This window comes from Thunnus maccoyii, chromosome 2 (assembly GCF_910596095.1).
Source record: "Thunnus maccoyii chromosome 2, fThuMac1.1, whole genome shotgun sequence".
In the NCBI taxonomy this organism is placed as follows: domain Eukaryota; kingdom Metazoa; phylum Chordata; class Actinopteri; order Scombriformes; family Scombridae; genus Thunnus; species Thunnus maccoyii.
This window is the reverse complement of record NC_056534.1, coordinates 33,554,699-33,578,570: the sequence shown is the minus strand read 5'-3', so window position 1 is coordinate 33,578,570 and position 23,872 is coordinate 33,554,699. Positions and strand designations below refer to the sequence as shown.

The 23,872-nt window shown below is 38.8% G+C and overlaps 4 protein-coding genes and 1 non-coding gene across 9 annotated transcripts in view; 1 reads left to right on the top strand and 4 right to left on the bottom strand.

The window, feature by feature from the left end:
- The first annotated feature begins 745 nt into the window (after positions 1 to 745).
- LOC121904646 (trace amine-associated receptor 13c-like) lies at positions 746 to 1,738 on the top strand. Its single transcript, XM_042422487.1, has one exon. The coding sequence runs from the start codon at positions 746 to 748 to the stop codon at positions 1,736 to 1,738; it is 993 nt and encodes a 330-aa protein (XP_042278421.1).
- Positions 1,739 to 2,692: 954 nt separating this feature from the next.
- On the bottom strand, positions 2,693 to 7,337 carry nsmce1 (NSE1 homolog, SMC5-SMC6 complex component). Its single transcript, XM_042422475.1, has 8 exons — positions 7,179 to 7,337; positions 6,108 to 6,239; positions 5,783 to 5,904; positions 5,510 to 5,587; positions 5,283 to 5,429; positions 4,639 to 4,755; positions 3,122 to 3,248; positions 2,693 to 2,825 (listed from the first exon to the last, which is right to left on the bottom strand). The coding sequence occupies exons 2-8, from the start codon at positions 6,223 to 6,225 to the stop codon at positions 2,791 to 2,793; spliced, it is 744 nt and encodes a 247-aa protein (XP_042278409.1). The 5' UTR covers positions 6,226 to 6,239; positions 7,179 to 7,337; the 3' UTR covers positions 2,693 to 2,790.
- Positions 7,338 to 12,015: 4,678 nt separating this feature from the next.
- On the bottom strand, positions 12,016 to 21,681 carry vps37a (VPS37A subunit of ESCRT-I). 2 transcript variants are annotated; one of them, XM_042425841.1, is made up of 12 exons: positions 21,038 to 21,681; positions 19,217 to 19,291; positions 18,368 to 18,485; positions 16,981 to 17,084; positions 16,198 to 16,420; positions 15,841 to 15,911; positions 15,530 to 15,657; positions 15,376 to 15,434; positions 15,186 to 15,254; positions 14,090 to 14,233; positions 13,876 to 13,964; positions 12,016 to 13,076 (listed from the first exon to the last, which is right to left on the bottom strand). In XM_042425841.1, the coding sequence occupies exons 1-11, from the start codon at positions 21,145 to 21,147 to the stop codon at positions 13,884 to 13,886; spliced, it is 1,182 nt and encodes a 393-aa protein (XP_042281775.1). In that variant the 5' UTR covers positions 21,148 to 21,681; the 3' UTR covers positions 12,016 to 13,076; positions 13,876 to 13,883. The 2 variants fall into 2 exon arrangements, with proteins under 2 accessions (XP_042281775.1, XP_042281782.1); XM_042425848.1 differs by having other exon boundaries at positions 16,198 to 16,417.
- Positions 21,682 to 21,768: 87 nt separating this feature from the next.
- The window catches only part of LOC121906742 (calcium uptake protein 3, mitochondrial-like), a 38,983-nt gene continuing 36,879 nt past the window's right edge, over positions 21,769 to 23,872 (bottom strand). For all 4 annotated transcript variants that reach the window (XM_042425793.1, XM_042425822.1, XM_042425814.1 and 1 more), the window contains one exon: positions 21,769 to 22,147. The gene's annotated coding sequence lies outside the window, so the exon portion shown is untranslated. The remainder of the gene's footprint in view (positions 22,148 to 23,872) is intronic.
- Positions 22,961 to 23,176, bottom strand: LOC121888870. The gene has a single exon (XR_006093357.1). It is a non-coding gene; the product is annotated as a small nucleolar RNA U3 (small nucleolar RNA).

Here is a 23,872-nt window from a genome sequence, read left to right as displayed (position 1 = left end):
GCTAGTTGGCCAGTTTTGGAAACTTTAGGCCTTAACTTAATGTCTATGGATTTCCCACAAAACCAGATTACAGACACTGATTTCCTCTAGGCTTTAAAAGGTTGATGCGGTACGACTGTGCGGTCCATGGTGAGCCACCATTAAGGTTTTCTGGAACATTCTGCACTGAAAACAGGAAAGAAATGAGCTTTTAGCTTTATTATGTCTTTATCCCAGACAGCTTGAAACGTATGTAGGGAGTTAAGACTTCTTATGGTCAAATAAATCTCTCTCTCCATCTAACCACAGACAAAATAATAGGCATGTCAATCCTCCTTTTGAGACTTTATTTTTGGTCTGAAAGTAAGTCACAACGCATGTAACTGCAAAACCCAAACAGTACATCTGTGAAAGTGAGTTGTAGTCGATAAGACTCGTATCTCCATCTGTTGCATGAAAGCAATATGTTGCATCATGTAACCAGGGATGAAAAGGGAGGAGGGAAAAAGTTAAGGGGGAGTTGAGGAAGAGGAGGGAGGCCGCAAGGGAGACGGAATAGGCTGACAATAGAGGGAGGAGGTAGAAGTATGAGGGGACAGATTCAGTGGACACAAGCCAGCGAAGAGAGGAGACGGTGATGAAGAGGATGACTGGGGAGTTGAAGAGCAAGGAGTGCAGTCAGAGATAAATGAGCTGCAAAATGTTTCATATGATCAGAGTGCTGCTTGAGCCCGGCAGGTTCAGACCATCATCTCTCCTCTAGGTGATGGAGGGTCTGGGAGAAGCTGAGCTCTGCTACCCTCATCTCCTGAACTCGTCCTGCAGGGGCACGATGCCTCCTAGAACCAAGGCCGTCATCCTCTACGCGCTGCTCTCCTTCATCGCTATGCTCACTGTGACTCTTAACCTGCTGGTTATCATCTCCATCTCCCACTTCAGACAGCTTCACAGCCCCACCAACCTGATCCTCCTCTCCCTCGCCATCTCTGACTTCCTTGTTGGGCTGCTGGTGATGCCCATTGACACTATGCGTTTCATAGAGACTTGCTGGTTGCTTGGTGACCACATGTGTGCTGCGTCTTACGTTATCGGCTTCACTCTCACCTCAGCTTCGGTGGGAAACATGGTGCTCATATGCATCGATCGTTATGTTGCTATTTGTCATCCTCTGCAGTACCCCAACAAAATCACTCACAGCAGAGTTCAGGTGTCTGTGTGTCTGTGCTGGGCCTGTTCACTCTTCTATAATGGGCTGATTTTAACAGACCATTTTAGGGAGCCAGACAGGCATAACTCCTGCTATGGGGAGTGTTTGGTTGTGATTAGCCACGTCTCCGGAGCTGTCGACCTTGTGTTCACTTTTATCGGCCCCTGCGCTGTCATCCTAGTTCTGTACATGAGAGTGTTTGTTGTGGCGGTGTCTCAGGCTCGTGTCATGCAGTCTCATATTTCAGCCGTCCCCAACGGCACCGTAATAGTCACAGCAACGAAATCAGAGAGGAAAGCAGCCAGGACACTGGGTATTGTGATTCTTGTGTTTCTGCTGTGTGTCTGTCCTTTTTACTATCCTTCACTTGCAGGACAGGACATGTCAAACGGTGCCCCATCTTGGGCTTTTGTGTCCTGGCTGTTGTTTTTTAATTCTTGTTTGAACCCACTGATATATGCTTTTTTCTACCCGTGGTTTAGAAAAGCTATCAAGTTCATTGTCACCCTGAAGATATTTGAGCAAGACTCCTCTCATGCAAATATATTTTAATGTCACTAAACACACACATTGTAGAACTTACATGACCCATATTACCTAAAAAAAAATCATCACGCTCAACAAAATTTAACTACTGTTGGTCATATGTTTTACATTTTTGTCCCAGTTTCTCTCTAATCAGCATCTTAGTCTGGCAGAATTTAGGACTCAGCATACATGTACTATAGAGCTGAAATATTAAAGTCATTTATGAAGTAATAATGCCAAACATTTAATAATTTCAGCTTCTTAAATGTGAGAACTTGCTGCTTTTCTTTGTTTTTTTGGACTATTTTTTTTTGTCAAACAAAAAAAGGGCTTTGAAGCTTTGGAAATCGTAATGGGCATTTTATAGTACAAAGTATTAATGATTAAATGAAAACAGTTTTAGTGTAATACCAGTTTTACTAAACAAGTTGACCCTTCCCATACAGTCTTTTCTTTAAAAACATTCAACACAGTATGTTGTTTACCTGTAATTCTGAACCTAGATGGACTTGAACAGACCGGCTGACACCGACGGGTTCAGGACGGGTGAAATTTTCTACTGAGTGGTTTTGGCTCTGTTTATGCTAAGGGTTTGCTAAGTGTCATGAGCAGATAATTCACTTTTGATTTTAGCAAATGTGACTCAAACTGTTATTTTCTGAGTAGTTCAGTTTTAGAGAAAAAGCTCACACTTTATAACATGATTCTACTGAACAGAGGTGCCTTTTCACATTAGCTCAACATTTTGCAAATGTTTAGGGGAGAGAATATGTTGTAAAATGTTTAACAGCAGACTTTATGATATTTTATGTCTCCTCTAGTTTGGTTAAACTATTTATGTCCTTGTGATAATGAGGTTTGACGTCTGTCTTTATCATCAGATCAAGAACTGGATCCTTGATCTGATGATAAAGACATTGTCAGTGCGACACATTCTCTTTTTTTTTTTGTAGAGAAAATGATTTTTGCAAACGATGATTGAAATTTATATTACTGTAGCAGGTTTATTACAAACTTTTGTTAAAATGATACTTAACAATTTCAACAAATAAAAAACACATTTGATACTGAAGTCCTCATCTTCTGGAGTGAGATTTGGGCCGTCTGACTTCTGTAATGAACAGATCAAATAATATGTGAATTACACATAAGATAATATTTAGAATGGCAGAAAATGTTCACATCTTTTTTCATGCATTTATCTTACATAAATCAGACAATTCCAGTGGTATATCAATATATTGAAAAATTAAACATGCATCGTTTTCCTTGCAAAGTAAAATCTCTTTAGGATGGAGCTGGAAGGTTGTTTTTCATCAAGCATGCAGGAATAAGATGGACTTTTAAAGTGCATCTGTGTAATTCCTGTAGGTGTAATATGTGCATGTATAAATAAATAATAAATACCAGGGATTTCATGCGGCCAAAAGTCATCACAAGCTGGACACCGTGGCTCTGATCTTCCTTTGAAGTATCTGGCCACACATGGGTTGTGTATTTTTATGCCACATGTAGGATTCTCACATATTTGGCACTAAAAATATGGCACAAAATATCAATCAGATCAGACTGTGAGCAAACTCATTTAGAATAAATGTCTTTTACACACATTAACTGGACTAAAGCAAAACTTACAGTCACCTTATACAAGAGCAATGCAAGTTTAACAGCTGCAGCTTAAATATCTCAGATAGTACTATTTAAAGAGTTAATTATTGGTCATTCATATTCATGTACTCAAGAACAAGTCTGTGAGGCCTTCTTTACGCTATAATCATAATTACTTTTGCTCCTCATGTGCTTATCTCCAGACGGCTTCAAACAGTAAAATTATTTAATTTATTTAATTCATTTCATTAAAACATCTGGTTTAAGACTCCTACAGTCACAACCAAAAACACAGATATCTATAATGTCACTGCCTTTCAAATATAAAAAATTGTATGAGATAGTGTGAGAACTAAAAAATAGTTCTCACCATTAAGGAATGGCTTGTCTACTTTATAGCAGTGATTGAAGGAAATGAGTAGTAGGCCCTGTTTACACCTGGCATTAACATGCATCTCGGGTGATCTGATCACAAGTGGACAGCTCTAAGTAAAGGTGTGAACGCACCCGAGACGCATTGAGGACTTATTGAGATCCGATCACTCAGATCATATTCGGAGGTGGTCTGAGCCACATTTGGCCACATTCTTTTAGCAGTGTGAACGCGTCCTGGGCCACATTGATGGACCGCCTACTCAACTGACGTCCTCTAGTTCCCAGCACACTAGGCACAGGAATTGAATTGCGGCCTCCCAGTCTGGGTACCCTCCGTCTAAAGTTGTGTTCAACTTGTTTGTTTATAGGATAAACAAATGCATTATTTTGTTTTTCTGTTTTTCGTGTGAATTAAAAAAGCTGAAATCTTCCCCTAACCCGTTTTCCTCTTCAAATCGGCGATTGGATTAGAAATTAAACCAAAACCAGAAAATAACTTGCTGCGCTGCTCAACATAATGAGCTCAGGATTTCTCAGGAGGACGACTGCTTTACTCCCGTTTCACTGTATGAACCTGGACTGTGTGTGTCACAGCTGATATATTGGATGTGTAGAACACAGAACATTAATCACCATTAGATCCTCACTGATCCTGTCGACGTGTCAGGAGATTTGAATAATCAATAAAGTTACGCTGCTGTTCCTCGTGCATAAATGTGCACAGTGTCTCTCAATGGGGAGACACAGCTGTGGGGAGACTGCTGCATATAACTCTATATTTGTTAAATATATATATATATATTAATAATATTATATATGTTAATGCCAGGTGTGAACAGGGCCTTAGAAAATGTATAAATGACAGAACTTTACCCCATTCAGGTATTTGAGGGGAACAAGGGGGACGTTAAAAAGTTGATAATCAACAGAGGAACGTTTACCTGGAAAGCAATGTAATGACAGATGTGGCAGACTTTGACCTGGTCTTGATACATTGTGCGGATGTACGGTTCCATCTCAATGATACCTCTGGTGGACAAGGTGTATTCACCCCGTTTCTGTATGAATCAACAGAAATCAATTACAAACCATATAAATCAACAGAGTGGGAGCCAGATGTGGTCGGGTAACACAGTTAAGGGACAGGAAATATATCATTTGATGAGGAGATGTATGAATGTCATGTAAACCGTTCTGAGAAATGAATCTAGACTTTGTAGCAATTGTAGTATGATTAATTGTGTTGATTAATTTCTCACCAGTGGTAATCAGTAATTAAATCTATTAATACAGTACCCTCGAACTGAATATATTATATTATATATTATATCTTAAAGCTTTCTGTCTGCACAGAGTGCCTGCACAGAGGGAACTGAATATATTATATTATATATTATATATTATATCTTAAAGCTTTCTGTCTGCACAGAGTGCCTGCACAGAGGGAACTGAATATATTATATTATATATTATATATTATATCTTATAGCTTTCTGTCTGCACAGAGTGCCTGCAGTTAGCAGAAACTGGAGCAGAGAGCACATCACCAAAAATGTGAAATCCTGGTGGAGATGCTGTATTTTACCTCGCTGAGCCACTTGTCATGCACCAGTCGGTTCAAGAGGTGCTCTGTCTCGCTCTTCTTCAGCTTTTTGGACGTCAGGGTGTCAGCGCTATTCAGAATGTCAGTGGAGGAGGCCTTGCCAGTTTCAGAGCTCACGATCAGGTCCACCTGAATCAGACCAGCTGACGTAAGTCATGACACAATTTCTACTAAGAAATACAGGTTTTAAAGCAGCTAATTTAACTCACCGTTTTCCTGAACAGCTCCAGCTCATTATCTGCATAATCTGACGACATTCTGGTGACATCAGTCTCAGCCATGTTGACCTGGACAGGAAATTGTAATTAATAATGCCTCCTGGTGGCTCAGCATGCCTTTAATGCAGACAACCTGCCTCCTACATTATGGATTTATAATGGACAGAGAGAGGCTTCATTTGTTGTGAAATAATTGTGCCTCAGTCACTTAGTAGGACATAAACTTGACCACACAGGCCCAGCACTGCAATAAACATCACTAACCAAAGCGTAGTGCTGGTGACCGTTGTCTTCAGACATTCCTTTTCTAATCTGCATGAACATGGGCTGCAGCTTTGAGTTGATGGTATCAATGAAGTCATCCAGTCTGTCAGGAGCATGCTGTGCTGCAAGAAGAAGACACAGATTGTTAGTCTAAGGAATTGGCCAAATCCTTTGCATATGATTTTTATTCTTCTGTTCATCCTTCATTATGATGACCACAATTTCTACGTTCTTTACCATTTAATGAATCAATGGTAAGGTCCAAGTTATTCTGGATTAATGATTTCAGTAACTGTCTATATGAACAGGATCTAAAATGACTCACTGTTGTGTGTTTCACAACAACGCTGATAGAGTGTCCTTGCCCCTTGTTCATCAACGATGCCATTGACCATCATGGTTTGTAAGAATCTTCGATGGCTATCATCCATCTGTCGTGACATGGCTGCAGACTGACCTAAACACACAGAAAAAAACTTCAACTTCAACAACTATATGGAGAAATGGTTCTTTAAGTAAAGCAATGTTAAATGAGACAGATGAATACCACACTCTGTAAGAGTGGTGCTGGCCTGCAATCTCTGCTGTCACAGCTATCAAAGTGACCTTAAAATACTATGTACTACTATTGAAATCTACGGTTAGCTTTTGGAAGCATCTCACCTATCTGAAGGGCTGGCTAATGAAGCCCTCATTACTAGATTGAACCACGCTGCAGGATGTCCAGTGAGAGACGGAGAGATGGAGTTTAAGTTCAGTACTTTATAGTCAGGCTTCTTCACCACATACAGAACATCTCATACACACACAAACACACACACACACAGACTAGTAATTTCCAGTGCAATAATGTGGCTCTGGAATGAAAATATTAAACACTGTTGAATATGCATATATCATATACACATATATAAATGCATACATATAGCTATGAATATGTACATAATTACAGATCCACACGTATATGCATATTTAAGTTAAGGCACAGTTATGATAATATAATAATAATTTAATGCAAAAGGGAGAACGTAAAAAATAGTAAATCTCAATCTCCCTACTATCAAATATCAACTGCGCATGCGTGGATGAGTCGCGGCAGAAAAGTTTTGAAACTTCCACACAGTATCAATAAACAGTGTGACATGCTTCAGTAACATCTCGGGAATGAACGAGGCAGTGCTAGTAAACAAACACTTCACTTAATATAACATATGCGCAGCAATTACCAGCTCCGTTTACACACAACGTTGGCTATCGACGTAGTATGATACGATTAACACTACAGGTTTCTACAGAGCTAACATCAACAGTTAGCTAGCAACAACAGCAGATCCTGTATTTTACACAACATACGATATATCACTTTACGCACAAATGACAAGAATTGAACACTCACAGTTTTATACACGCACAACACGTTGGGATATTTCCAGCATCCGAAAGAATAACGTGTCCGTCATCGGTAAGTTTCCGTCTCTGTTTCCCTATTATCAGGATGCTTCGATTGTGTATCGTTTTGCGACCGTTTAGATGAAACCCATGACCACGCCTACTTCCGTATGACGAAAGCCTCGACGGAAGCCTCGACGGCTGCGTTCCCATGGATACCGCGTACACGCGGGTCCCGCGAAATATGACAGCTTCAGCAAAGAACTTACATTGAAAAGGGTGAAAGCTAATTGGTCGTCAACATCAGCACACTGCAGAGGAGGTACGCCTCCGCCATTTTGGACTGAAGGCCACTACCATAATATCAAAGACCTTAATGACGCCAATAAAACTACAAACCAGCATGAAGACTTGATGAACAAGGAGCAAGGACATGCTATCTGCGATGTTGTGAAACACACAACAGTGAGTCATTTTAGATCCTGTACATATAAACAGTTACTGACATCATTAATCCAGAATAACTCAGAGAGCACCCCAGTATCAGGACACTGGATTCATAACAGGTCATGGCCTATTTCTCATCCCTGATGAAATCCCTGAATCAAAAGAGTAGCACTGCCCCTTTAGCTCTTAGCAATGTTTTTTTTTAGATAATTTTCACCTTCTGAAGTGCAACAAAATGTTTTTATGTTTTTAAATTTCTTGATTGTGGGAATATTTTCAGTTTTAGAGCATGATAATTGACCTTATGATTGATTCTTTAAATGGTAAAGGAGGTAGAAATTGTCTTCATCACAAGGAGGACTTAAAAACAGGAGGTGAAAACAGAAGAATAAAAATCACATGCAAAGGATTTGGACAATTCCTTAGATTAACAATCTGTGTTAGAATTTAGACCAAGAAAGACCATCCCTGAGATACTCAAAAGAAAAGCCAGTTATTTAAAAGACTTAGAGAACTAATGAGGGTAGGATATAGTATTATTTTATGTAGTGATATCAATACTGTAACTGAAGAGAAAGACCGTGTCAGCAGTTCTGTGTTTAAACTGAGTTCAGAGGGTAACACTTTATAATCTGTGAAGAAGCAAATTTACCTGATGTGTATGGAGCCATTAAACCCTCATACAGCTCAAACTTCACTTTTTTGGTAAAATAATAAAAGATGAGGTGTTTCAGGCCATCAAACAGTTAAATGTTGGGAATAGCCCCGGTCCAAACGGCCCACACACTGAGTTTGATCAGTTTTATATTGATGAAGTCTTAAACCTGCTCACATCTGTATAATGAAGGTTTGCACTGAGGCTGTATGAGAGACTCCTTTTATCGAGGTGTTTTGTGTTTATTGGTGATGATTCTGATGTAGATAATTACAGACATCTGACAATTATGAATACTGACTATAAAATATTTTCTAACATAATTATGAACAGACTAAATCATATTTTAGATGAAATTATAGATAAACAACAAATGTGCAATCAAAGGATGGGTGATGTGTTTTAAGAGAAATGATTCACAAATCTAAGGAAGCAAAAGATTTTTACATTAATGGTCTTGATTTAAAACAAGCACTTGATTATATTTCCAGAGATTATCTCTGGTCAATAATGAAAGCATATGTCTTTCCTGATGGTTTTATTCAAATGATCAGATGTCTGTATGCTAAATCAATTGTTTGTGTAAATGTAAACAGCTGAAACACAACTGAAAAACAAGCTGCTCTATACATTCTAGCAAAAAGTCCTTTAATCAAAAGCATCAACTCAGATGGCTGGATTACTATAAAATTACTATTACTATTAAAAATCAAGCTGAGATGGATATTTTAAACAGTCACTTACATCTGTATGAACAAGCTTCTGGAGCAGAAACTAAATCATGCCAAAATGGAGGAGTTTGGATTGGAGGAGAGAGTGACAGACAAAATATTAACATTCAAATCAAACAAGAAAGTCTGAGAATCTGTAACTGAGACTGTGGTGAAAGAAACTGGAAGAAAAATTGTGTGAAATTAAAGATGATGTGCAGAAATGGGAAAACAAAGATACTAATTACAATCAAGAATAAATATATTCAAAACCTTCATCCTGTCCAAACTCTTCTTTCTGGCTAACATTCCTTCCTCCAGCCAACAAAATGATAACTAAAAGAAATAAACAATGTGTCAACTTAAGTTAGGGAACAACCAGAACTAGAACTATTATATAAAAACAAAATGTTTCTGCTCCCTCCATGTGGAGAGGGAAGAGCCAGACATTGTCCCAAGTATAAACTAATATATGGAGATTGTATTACACAGCACTAACATTTACAAATCGGAATGGTCTATGTGGTGGAAATTACGTATAAGCACTCAAGAATAAAACACACAAAGCATTTGACGAGTTTGAAGAAATGATGTAATTAAGAAATATAATGTACATTACATTTCAGAGAGAGATTTACTTAGTTATGGAGGTCAGGAAAGATTAACCATTCTCTCCCCCGATTCAAAATTCAGTCACTTCTTATAGTTTACAGCAAGGCACATGTCTTACAATGATTGGCTGTCTGAAATGATATGATGCCCTCCTCCCATAATCAGAATTATGGTACATATTGCAAATACATCATTATATAAGATCATTATATAAGACACCTTATTTCAACAATGTGTTTTTCACAGTGAACCTATCAGAGAACAGCATATGATGATGATGATGAAGATGAGACACAGCAACACCTCCTGATGGACTGTTACAGAGCTCAGGAGGTCTGGTCTACACTACAAGGCCTTGGACGGGTTTTTAAGCTGAACTATAACTCTCTCATGTGTGGTCTGCGGGAAGAAAAGGTACCTTCCAAACAAATGGAACTGTTCCAACTGGTCATCAGTATAGTGTGCGTTAAACTGTGGAAAACCAGTTGTGCCAAGGCCATCAAGCGGACTGTGATCAAAAGCAACATGGTCATTAAACATATGCTTGCGGACCTCAGAAGGAGGAGAACTTTGGATAGGACTAAAAACCTTCCTTGGCACGTGCTAGATCTTTAATCTGAGGATCCAACATGCATTCAATGAGGCATTTCCAGACTGACCTGAACAGACACTGAACTCTCTGCACTTTATTCACTCAGCATTTTATCTGCTCATTGCATTTGTGATTTGTGTCTTATGTATGGCGTCTTGCTACGAGGTTGCAGATTACAACCAACTGAATACACCTCCCCCTCTCCCTCCCCTTCCAAGCCTGAAGAAGCAATATTTTATTTAAACTTATTCTGCAGGCTACAGCTGTTTTTATTGCTCCTTTGCGTCCGTTCTGTTCTTTCAGTAATTAACGGGTTTAAATAGTCTATTTGTGTCTTATTCTGTGACAGCCAGACGCTGCTATAGATCTATAATCAAATAATAAAACATTGGAGCAGTTATCAGGTGTTTTCCTTCCAGTTATCACTATGTAGAAATTATTAAGTAAAAGTCAAGTGTTAATTAATTGTACATTAACTTTGTAGTTTAAACTGTTACTTAATAATCTGTGATATATGACCTCTTCATATTTGACAGTTGAGGTAAGTAAGTAAGTGAGTAGTTGAGTCTCTTCATAATGATGCTGGAGTAAAGGACGTCCTGCTGGATGAATTAAATTCCTCCGTCCTCGCATCTCTCTCACATCCTTGCTGGGAGCCGCTGAGACGCTACTGTCGCATTGCTGCCCTCTACTGTTTGTTTCTGATGTTCTTTTTGACAATTATTTCTATTTTATTATTTAGTCCAATACTGTGAAGATATTCCAGCAGTTTCTTTATTTTAGTCCAGTTGAGTAAAGTGCGCAGAGGCTGCTACCAGGTCTCTGAACAGTTTCCTTCTTTTAAGTGAGTATTTGTTGCACTGGATGAGGATGTTTCTTACTGTCTCTGAGTCTCCACACTCACATTCGCCATCCAGGTGCTTCTCAATCAGAGCCAGTCCACTTCTAAGACCACAATCTCTAAGCCTCAACCTGGTTCTGACAACTTGCTTTTTCCACAGTTTTCTGTATTGTAAAGTAAGACCTCTCCTTCTTTTCTTTTCCCATGTATTCTGCCTCATTTCTTTGACTGACTTGTTTAGATTTTAGTTTGTTTCCAAAGTTTGTTTTGGCCTTTCTCGCTCTTCCCTGAATTTAAACAAATTACACTCAAATGTCCCCATGAGACACGTTGCTGAATATTACTGGTACAGGAGTGTTTTCTGGGGAAAGATGTGAAACTTCAGCTTTGAAGGAGATTAAGATGTGCAGTAGTGTTATATTCTGTTAAGTAATGGTAGTTTCTTGCTTGTTATGAGATTAACGATGGTTTAACTTTAAGGTCAGTGTGCTAACAGTGATTGTCAAACAGCACATAAAACAACCAATATTTATTCTAAATGCTTTATTACTCTAACAAATTAAATAAGAACATATAATACAAGATGTCTGAGTCTTTGATTACAATATAGCCTATTATTAACATTATTTAAATACAGTATCCAATGTCATCAAGTTTTACTGCAGCATTTAACTACTATTCCTCAACTTTATCCCATATCTTCTGAGGCGCTTAAAATTAAGATGGTTTCAGATAATAGTCGAGTTAATATAATAGTGCTCATCAGGGCAAAGTGGAGATCAGTGTGTTTACATGCACATAAATAACTTGAATGTAAAACACTGAAGATAGTGTGAATAAACCGTTTACATGGTTTACAGTACTCTGATTTCCCTGATAACCTGAGTTTGACTGGTCAATGGCTGAAATGTGTGGTGACTTGCAGGGAACATTTTACTAGTGTCCCACAAAATAAAATAAAAATAAAAGGCCTTTCATTGGTGTTTGTTTTCTGTACTAATACATTGATCTGAAATCATTAACCATGTCAGCTTGGAGAGAGTACATAAATGGTTACAGTGATATCAGAGTACTGCGTTTAAGTATCAAAAACAAATTATTCATGTTCAGGCAAACACACTGATATTCAGACTGTGTCCATTACATTGCTTAAATCCCACTCACCAACTTGATAAAGTATAAACCACATTCTGCAGACAGTATGCAGAATTTTAAACAGCCAAAATTAGAAGTCTCCTGACAATACTGCCCTGTCCTTGTTTTTAGTTAAATCCCAAATTTGTTTTTTTTGAATTCCAAATGAAGAATACCTTAGATAGATCATTTTGACTTATTGATAAGACACTGCCATTACTAAGACTCGTCTTGTTCAAGACTTGTAAATGTCTAGAACAACCTTTCCAATGTAAACAGGAGATTAAAGGAGCAGTGCATAAGTTGTTCTTCTGCCTGGGGCCTTTCTGGGATAACAAAACAAGGATTAGACAATGATCTCAGAGACGGGAAGTACAGACACCGACGTTAGCATTTTAACAATCATCCTATAGTGACATTTACTTGCTCACTGCATGGAAAATGTAAGATTGGGAATACTGTCCTACGCATTTTGTACTTTCTTCCCATGTGTTCACATTACCTACCACTCTGATCAAGTGCACTCAACGTGAAATGAATCCTTGAAAGAAAAGAAACTCTTTGTCAGCACTGTCGAGTCAAAACTGGACAAACAGCATGTGCAATAGAAATTATCCACAATGTGATCAATCCTCAGTAATGTGGCTGGAACAGCTAAGTGTGTGTCACTCCCACATCTGGTCTCCTGCCGTGACTCAAAAGCTTTGTCCATCTTGTTCACACACACGATCCAACTTAAAACAGCTTTTTAGCCCAGATCTGAGCACAATGGGCTTCTTTTTTTCAGCCCACCGTGACCATCACTGTCTTCCCATTTCTCCAAAGTGCCCATTGTTGACTCAGTGTGCTTTTTGTCCATTCCACTGTCTTCAACCTTTTAGTTGGCAGCAGTTGGCTGAGAAAACACCCCAAACCTGAGGACCAAAAACATGGCGTGAAGAAAAGAAGAATGAAAAGACGATTATGACAAGATGGTTTTCCTTGTTAACACTTCCCTCCGTAAAGAGACTGTTACAGTCTTGTGTTTTTTGTTCAGTAATTACTCTTATACCATGTTTCCATTACGTGGTACTGGCTCGACTCAACTCAACTCGACTCACTTTACTTTTTTGGATTTCTTTTTCCATTACAGATGGTACCCCCTCAATGTAGAGCGGGGTTTGCAGGGATGCTTGTCGCTGATTGGTCAAACACACACAGAGCAGCTGCTGTGTGTCTGTGCCGCTTCACTCTTAAAAACAAGGAAGTACTCTCGTATCAATTTCGGACCAGTTTAGGAGAAGGGAAAGACATTTCTCTTTGTTTGTTGATATTAAAATTTAAACTTTGTAGTCGGCTTCCTGTCTCGTTTTAGAAAAGACGAGAGAAAAAGAGAGAGAGAGACAGCACAGCAGTGGTCAAGCGAGGAGAGGTAGTGATACGAGAGAGAGAGAGCACAGTGGTGGTCGAGCGAGGACAGAGAGTTGTGGTAGAGAGAAGCAGTATGAGAGAAATTACTGACCAATCAGTGGTCTGCAGTGTTTTCACATCACATTTTCGCATCAGCTCAGCTCGCTTGGAACCTTGACAGAAGTGATACCAAAAAAAGGAGGTACCAGGTCCTAACCACAACTGTAGCCAGATGGAAAACCAAAAAGGCGAGTTGAGTCGAGAGGAGTTTGGCCGGTACCATGTAGAGGAAAAGGGGATTTGAAACAGTTTGTGTGGTTGTACCTTGTGTTCTAGTGGCTGGTGGGAAACTGTTCATGTCTATTGATGGACTGTTGCAACTTCTCCTCTTTGGCCCTTCGGCTGTGGCAAAGCTGTGGAATAACACAACAACAGTTCATCTTTCTTCTCATCATGTACTTCTGATAACATTCAGACTCGATAAAGACATTATAATCAAGATTATCTTAACACAAATAATGCACTTCTGGCCTCTCACCGTTCTCTTCTCCATGAAGCTGGTCAGGAATTCGTCTATGTCGGTGCGTCCCTCCAGGAAGTTTTCAGCTGTCTCCTCTGACTCCTCCTCAGCCTGATGTGCTGCCACCTTCAACCGAGCCTGCAGAGTGCTTAGACTGCAGCTCTAGTGGAGGATAGAAGACACAGAAGTGTGAGTGAGAGAAAAAGAGTCTCTGTTCAATGTCATGTTCAAACATGTTCAGAGTGGTTTCTTTTAATATTTGCCTCCTACAGTTTGCTTCATTTGGCAGGGTATTGTAAAACAATGTACCACTTGAAATCAGGCTGTCTCCATTATTTTCTGGATCTTTAGATAATAAACTGGGTATCTTTGGGTTATGGACTGTTGATCGGGACAAAACAAGACGTCTTAGGTTGCATCTTGGACTTTGAGGATCACTGAGTAACACTTTTCACCATTTTCTGACATTATTAAGACCAAATGACTAATCAATTAATCAAGAAAATAATTGACCATAATCATTAGTTGCAGCTCTATTTACAACTCTGAACGCAGCCTTAAGGTGTCTTCAGACAGAAAGCGAAGGGAATTTTCACCTTGCGTTATTTGTGCGAATTTGACCACTGAACCGTTTGTTTTGTTTTTTTTCATTTCAACAGCCAAAGTACCAACTGTACAGATGTTAGCTGTAAGCTAGCTAGCAACAAACATCTGTGTGTGCCTTTGTGTTTGTGTTCAGCTCTGACTGATCTCCCGACTCAGGAGAAACTCTCTCTCTCTCTCATGCCACCACTAAGATTCACTTTGCGTTTTGTCTGAACACACAGTAAGTCTTCCTCCTGTTTCAACCGCAGTGTGGCTCCTTGGGAATAAAAGCATAATCAACAACAGGAAAAGATCCTCAAAACTCGAGGGATTATGTGTAGCAGGAGAACAAAATATTGACATCTGGTTGCTAGTTAAGTTGGGACTGATTCAGATATTTCTTCAATTGTTATATTAGACACTGAGCATTAAATCATGTTTAAGTGACAGGGACTAAAACCGTTCTTGTTCTTGGCTTCTATAATTCAATAAATTACTCACTCCATTTCATTTCCGTGTAGCCTCTTACCTCACTGAGCTCATGTTGTCTTTGCATCTTCGTCTCAAAGGCTGACTTCATCTGAGTCAGCTGCTCGTACTGTCGACAGACAAAAACACAGATCATGAGCTGCTACAGAATGGCATGAATTGGTTAGTTGTGTGTGCGTGTGTCGAGAGAAAGATAGAGAGAGTGCAAGAGATGGGAAGTCATAACTGACCTTGTAAAGCATTTCTTGTCTTTTTCCTTCCAGCTGCGGCTCCATCTGGAGGTTTTTCTCTGTGAATCACAGAAAAAGATGTTCAGGTCTTTGTAAATCTCAACTCATTCATGAATCAAAGCCTGCAGTCCAGGGACAGGAGAGAGGAACTTACTAGCCATATCCACTATGTTGGTGACCAGCTCTTCTTTATCATTGGTGACCTGTTTGAGTTGTGGCAAACTGACAAAGAACTCCAGTAAGACGTCCTCGTTTTCAGACATATCTGACAACTGGGTCAGACTGGTGTGAAGTGCAGCAGAGGGTGGACACACAGATAGAAATAAAGCAGTGGGTGAGAGAACAAGACAATAAAGACATTGATCATAGGTACAAAAGACTGTTTCTCTTATCCCAAACATTCATTATAACCCTTAAACAATGTCTCGTTATATTTTAAGTTGACAATATGTTGGAATACTTTACTTTAAGTCACAGAGTTCAGGGAAAGACTCAGGAATCTCAGGCATCTTGTACATGTGTCCATTCAGTCCAGCCTGAAAAGAGACAGAGATAAAGTAAGCCAGTCATATTCATCAAGTAAACACTCTGAACGTGACTGATCAGCTGCTAGGAAAGATATCTAAACTAATCGCTGCTTTTTTTTTTTTGAAGCACTGGAGCTTTAAATTAAATGCATGACAAGTTATTTACAAAGCAACACAGATATATATTTTATTTCACTTATTAAAAACTTAAAGCTCACATCACGGTCCTCTGTGTGTTTATGCACAGAACGGATGTTACTATTACACTTGTGCGTGTTATCCATCATCAGCGTACCTGTGAGTCTCCAGTAGGTACAGGCAACGGTAGGTCAGTAATGAGTCCATATGGGACCGGAGCTCGAGGAGGTCCGTGGACACTATCCACCCCTGGGTGAGACATGGGAGCTGGAGCTTGAGAAGGAGCCGGGGGCGGTGTCTGACTTGGGCCCACATGGCGAGGACCGTAGTGGAAAGCCTGAGTGGGGTAAGGAGCCATGCCTGATGGCTTGTACATACTGCTGTGGTAAAAAAAGGAGAGGAAAAAAGATTATAACACTAAAGCACAACAAACATATAAAATATGATTTTAAAAGAAAAATAAAATATTGAAAGAAAATGTTTTTTCTAAAAATGGGTTTTTATTTTTTTAATTATTTTATTCTGATCTTGTTTTAATAGTTTTATTCAGCATTATTATTTTATTCTCCATTTTCATTGTAGGTAAGTTAAGACACAGCTAAACATAACTACTCAGTGAATATTGGAGAAATCATACATAAGTATTACCCCAAATTTCAACACTAGCAAGCTGAGGTGGACAAAACACAGAAGAGTAAAGTGATTAAAATGATCAACTTCCTTTTACATCCTTATAATAAACCCAAATTGGCCCCGATACCTATACGAGTCAAGTTTATTTATACAGCACGTTTCATACGACAAGCATAAACTGTGTGTTTACAGATTGGAGCTGTGTACTATCTCGCAGGATTTTCTACATTAAAACTATGGGAAATGGGATCTATAATGACACGACTGTCAAGCCTGTATAAAGTGCATGAAAAGAGAGTAGACTCACTATGGAAAGCCAGAGGCACCAGTAGACATCAAGGCAGGAGGACTTTTCCAGAACTCGTCCAGCAGACTCTGAATGACCTTACCCAGATCTGAGTGCATCCCAAACTGCAACATATACAACAAGAAAAACACTGAAAGTAAGAATAACATAGCTGATAAAACTACAGCATGAACTAACAAAAGAACTTCAATAAAAGAAGTGGATTGTCTTTATGGAGAGCAAAGAAGCAGGAAAAAGAATAAAACAAGTTGGTGTTGCTACAGTTGACAAACTACATTTACAAGCACAAAGAAAACAGGCTTTTGAGAGAAATTTGGACAATGACTTGATTATTGTAAATACATGTTTGGATACAGCTGGTCACGAATGAGACTTCTCTCGCATCTGTTATGAACTAAGGCTGTAATATTTGATTATTTACATGGATACTAATATCTTTGTTTGTGCATGATAACAACATATCTTTGTTTCAGATCCCAGATAAGCACTTACCTTTATACAAACAAATGCTTAACAAACAAAGATGATCAGAAACCCTCATAATGGTGGAATTGTGACTACAGGGAAATGAATAAACAAACCATTTTTCTCCCTACTCAAAAGGTCAGAGTATCTCGCCTGATGACACAGTGAGAGAGGCTCTGCACTGAGAGAGTTTTTCTTTGTTATTTGCATGTGTCTGAATCTTGCAAATAACGTACCATTCAGCTGTGGAAACCACCTTACTCTGACTTACGCAGTTCAGTTTCGTTTTGAATCAGACGGGAGATTTAATTACTGTGGTTTCAGTTATGAGGAATCATGTTTCTTTTCATCCTGTCATGCCGCTGCAGCAGCGATACTTGCCCTGTGCTGTGTTTTACTTATTGTGTTTCTCTTAATCTTTTACATTGAGTAAAGAAACCATGTTCAGTAAATTATGTTATTGTCAACAACGGTGTACACACTCAGCCAGTAGGATGATGTCACTGAATGTCAGCAAAGATATCTCTGCCCATCTCTAACACGTGTTGTATAACTATAATGCTGACTATTTTACAACATAAGAATAAAAACTCCTTTGCCATCAACCCAACAAATGAATTTGGCGATGGTGGTTTTCTTCAATGTTCAAGGCTGCAGGCGCAGGTTGTGAACATTAACAAGGCTTGCCACTAAAACTGTGGCATTTCTGCCTTCTCAGCCAACAAAAGGGGATTATACATATTTTGGTTGTGGGTATTACCTCTCAATTTGCAAAACTGAAGGGTAAATGTAATAATATTCAGTAAGGGAATAGAGGGATTTGTATTCAATAAGTGGATATGAATTTGATAAAATGCCATCGAACCCATCCCCATTTGGGAACCACAAGCTTAATCAAATAACGGACCGAGCAGCTTCTTACATTACTGATGAGGGGGCTTGTGATCATGGTGCCATTATTGCTGTCGACTAAATGGTGACCAACAGGAGGGTAGACACTGACCACCGGCTTCTCCTGAGGAAACTGAGGAGGCAGCAGACTAGAAGAAAGACACATTTTGACAGCTTTAGTTTAAAGGAATCCCTGTAACAGAATATACAACAGGATACAATATAAGTGATAAGCAGTATATTCATATTGTGAAGTGATAAAAGTGCAAGCCTTAGCACTACTGGATAGAATGTGATATAAGGTGCTTGATTTGACCAACAGCTCTTGTGAGCGTAACTATTTTTACTAGTTCATGCTGTGGCTACTGAAGCTAAAAGAGACATATTGTTTTGGTTCCTAACTGGACATTCAGCCTGTGAAAAAATAAGCATTTAAATCTAGTTTCTAGTGTAACAGACAGCAGCAGAATCGTGTTTTTGTTGCACTAAATGTGCTTTTATGTGTCGTGTGTGGCAATGATGTGTTCAGACTGTCATTGGCTTCTCATTCAGGCTGGTATCACAATTGTAGTGCGTCACCACTGCTGTAATTTGATTATTTCAGCTGTCTGTAATTTGTGATTTGATAATACACACACTTCAATCCTCATGTTCTTATTATCTTATTACTTGTGATTAATACACATCTACGTGATTGTTTGGAAGAGGAAAAAAGCAAACTTTAAACCACCTACAGTAAGCAGTTCAACCTTATATGAAATTACCATTTCATGTTTTTGTAATTTAAACTATACAAGTATATTACATATAAATCAGTGGCTGAACTACAGACTGACTGTGAAGCCAGTCCACTGCTTGCTATGTGCAAATATGAACTCACATGTTAACACTAATGGTGGAGTTGTTGACTGTGAATGGTATCCTGTACTCAACATCCTTCTGGATCTCTGCAAGGCTGTTGAGAGACAAAAACACAGGAATCTCATGATCTGTAATCTTGCATCTGTAGTCACGTTCAGCACATTTAGAAAATGTATCGTATATCTAAATGTTTATAAAAATTCTCCTAGCTTAGAGGGAGACATACAGGTATAAAGAGGTGATGTATTTGATGTCTGTTCTGAACCACCAACTCTACTTCTTAACAAAACAAAACCAAAGTGTGACTGAAAATTTATTCTAACTTTTAAGGGTTAAGGGGTTTATGCAGCATATGTCGTGTCATGAAACAGAACACAACTTTTCAGGCATGGGGAAAGGCAAGTAATCTATGGTAGATTGGCAGTTAAAGGTTGAGGAACAGGTGTCAGCAATGATTTCATTGACTTCAGTGTATACTGTACAGTCTGTAAGTTTAACTGCTGTTCTTTCCACACAGATGTATTACAATTTACAAAAGCATGTACTTATATGAAGCTGTGTCAATGTTATGGCACAATGAAGAAATGAGCCTATGAGTGTATGTCAGTGCTTCAGTACTTATATCTGAACTTGTAAGGAAACATGAGTAGAAGAAATATGACTACTAAGAAAACATGTGCTGTCAATGTTACACCATGTGACATTCACATAGTATTATGCAATACCTGTAATGCTATACTCTTCACTACAAAGATATTGGTCCCAAAACCAATAGCAGATTTTTAAACAATCTGTTTAAAAACACAAAATGCCTAATAAACAATTTACTCCTACAAATCTCTGATACGGCCTGTTCAGAGGTACAACTATATGCATGATATATTTTTGCTTTCCTGTCAAGATGCCCTGACATTTCACCTACTCCTGTACACATGGTTCGGATTCTTTTCCCATCCACTTATTCATCAACATCATTGCCATGAGCAGCATTCACCACACCACATAAGGCCTCTGAAAGAAACCAGCTGCATTTCCGTAAGAAAACGCACATAACTACCAGTGTTTAATCAGAATTCGTTGTCAACACTCAGACAGCAAACTTTACATCCGGAGGGAGATGGCTGTGGATGACTACATCTGGCTGCCAAGAAATGAACTAAGATAACCGTCTGTTTATGCAGGCCGTTAATGACTAACTGACTAGAAAGAACAAATTGACACTGAGACGACAGAGCTCCTTAGTAAACAAAGACTAATACTTTAATCTCCATATCTAATTAGCTGGCTCCTTCTAAAACTACATGCACGACAAGTTGGCGTGACAAACACTGGAATGATCACAGGACAAGGCCTGTCAGCTACAACTTGTGTCATCAACCCTAAAAATAGAAACCGTAACTGTCACTGGCTGACTTGATTAGCTAGCTAGCAAACACAGCTCACCACCAAATCACATCTAGTTAGCTACGAGGCAATGTTAGCAAACATTAGCCGCTCAACGTCAACATTGGCCCTTCTCTAAGCACAATGTTCAGCAGGTTCATGTGCAAGCCTGTCACTCGTAGGTTTTCTTCATGTTTACGTCATAATCGGGGAAAATGTGAACAACGAGACTGTAAGCTACTTCTTAGACTGTCTGTTAACGGTTAGCTGGGTGGCTAGCTAAGCTAGGTAAACATGTTGTTTATGTTAGAGGAGTTAACATGTTCCTAAAAATTGACGTCAACAAAGTGACCAAAAACCGGTTGTGAGCCGTTGCGGAACATGAAAAACAATGTGGACCAGCTCATGAGTAGCGCCGGGGTATGGTGTTCGGTAACCAGGTTGCCGTTCACTCTACCTGGGGTGAGCCGCTTTCAGTGACTCGATCTGCCGCTGTCTTTGTTGCTGTAGGCTGTTGAGAGGAGGGAGAGGTCCGGAGCCTTTGGAAAGGGGGAAAAGCCAGTTCATCCTCTCCTGGCGAAACAACAGACTGAACTTGGTGACAGAATCTAAAGGCCGACTTCAGACGAAAACGAAACGGAAGAGAAAGTGTGAATGACCAGCACAAGGAGTGCAGCTTTGTGGAGCTAACGGCTGTTAGCTGGTTTACTGACGACTCGGTTTGTTGTTCACACGCGGTTTACTTTGTAGTTACGTTACAAAGTCGGAGGGCATGTCCTTATGTGTCCAATAAAATGTAGATTCTGCTCTATCTCCACGAGTTTGTATGAAATTGTACCGCTGACATTAATATTGCTGAAGCGAGAGATAATTATGGCTAAAGGAAGACAACAACCTTGCGAATAAGCAGTAGGAGCTTGATCAACTTATTTGCGTATTACGTCACATATCAAGTATACGTGGTACGCAACTTCCTGTTTCGTTTTTTTCTGGTTAAAAAATTCTTTAGGGCTGCACTACAACGTGATTTAGCGGTATTGTATTGTATATATGCATTAGATTCGTTTAAAACCACATTATTTTATTTATTCTTTATGCACATTTAGAGCAGAAACGATTAGCCGTCATCTATAGTCGTTTGACAGAAAAATAATAATAAACTAATAAAGAAAATGCCCTGAATACATCCATGTTTTCTCACAAAAACTTTAATTCTTGTATTCTTATCTACAAAATCCTAGATTGTACGATAAAAGTTATGTGCCTTACACTGCAGTCGAAGAGATTCAACATGTAGTTTAGCACATTAATGGCACTGAGAATAACTGCTGACAAAGTGTAGTAGGATATAACATTGGGCTTTGGTTTATTTTTGTGTTAGAAATAAAAGAGTGTATTAGGGTTGAATGGAAACTTCAACCCTGCAAAACATAAGTACACAACAGCAAAGTCAGGAGAGTGAAACGTATCGTAGGCAGTAGCTGAGTGACTCAACACTTCTTTCAGGGAGCGAAGGATGACTGAACCTGCTGCATATAGACTTTTGCCACAGTCTGACCATCCACAGCTGAGTAAAGGTAAAAAAAACAGAAGTCAATAGATGTCAATCAAGCACAGCCTGTACAGTGATAACACCTGTGTGGGTGTTTCATTGACTAGGGAGGGCCTTTGAAACGATCTGACTTTTTCACAGCAGACATATCGACATGTCACAATAGGAAAAGCACAGCTGGAAACAATACAATGAATGATGGTTGAGTTTCATGTATCTGCTTTGATTCCAGGGTCCTGCCACGGTGCATACTGGGGAACTGAGCCATTGTTAATGTTGTTAGTGACACCTGTATTTTTTCTGCTGTGAAAGCAGCCATTTATCCTCCAAATTTGCTATAATCATCACTCAAGTTTGAGGTTAATTATGTTATTGAATTATGTCTACAAAATACACAATATCCCAGGCTAAATATTTAGCATAATTTTTTCATTACAGGTTATTTGGCATACATTTTTCACTTCAAGTTTTACTGTTTTCAATTGTTCTTACAATACATAAAAGACATCACATTTTCAGAAATATCATAACTCTTACTGTACAATTAAAATGCCCTCAAGTAACATTGACCAGCCAAGATATTCCCTGCATAGAAAAAAAAATTAGATTAAGGGCTGAGGTCACAGTTTAGATAATATTAATAATGGAAAACAAATCTTATAGAGATTCCTATTAAAATAAATCACCTCAATTTCTCTTTATTACTGTAAGCACTCTGATCATATACTCCTGTAACTTCAAATGTCTATTTGAAGTTACATGAGAACTATTTATTCTATTCATTTAATACTCATATTGCTAGACTTGTATTTTCACACTTTTCTGCAAACCACTCTGATCATATTCCCTTCCTCAATGCTCCACTAGGAAGCATAGAACGGTCATCAATGACAGACAACATATGAAGTGAATCATTATTCTCTGTCAGCTTCACGCTCAGAAGGAAATATCACATCTCATCATCGTGGTTAGCGAGACCAAACACTTTAGAAACACATTTCTCAAGTCAGAAACTATAGAAATGATCCCTGAAAGTATAGTCTTAATTTGACTGTGTGTGAAAACTACATCTCATTCACTACAGTGTGAGTCTCACTCAAGGTTGCTGCCTGCCATCAACAAGCTCCTCCTGTTGCTGCGTCTCATCCAGTCATATGTGTTTATGTAAATGTCAAAGTATTACACAGCCAATCAATGCAGACCTCTGACAGCACAGCTGTGATACAGAGAGCACGCTGACTAGAGGAAGGCAGCAAATCCACACGTTTCAGAGGCTGGAAACAAAGAATAATTGGTATGTGTGATAAATGGAAAATAGCTGATTGCCAAAAAATGTCAATTGACAAACAATTTACTTGACTAGTTGATTCAGCACTAAAAGTTATTCACCCATAGATGAGCAATTTACTCTGACAGCAGAGATGTGATACAGAGATAAAGAAAATGCTTGTATAAAAGTAACAAAATAAGTACAGAGGAAAGTAAGAAAAGAAAAGTTATTCAAAGATCACAAAGTTACACAGCCTATATTTAGTGAAAACTCAAAATACTGGCAAGACAACACCCTCTCTTGTCTAACTGATTATCAAAAATTTTGACTTTAATTTTCAGCAACTGACAGGCAATATGTTTGACTCTTAAATAAAATACTAAACTTATCTAAAAATAAGAACATAAATCTTCTTCACTCAATACAAAAACAATATATAAATTCCTGCAACTTCAAATGCATCACTATTA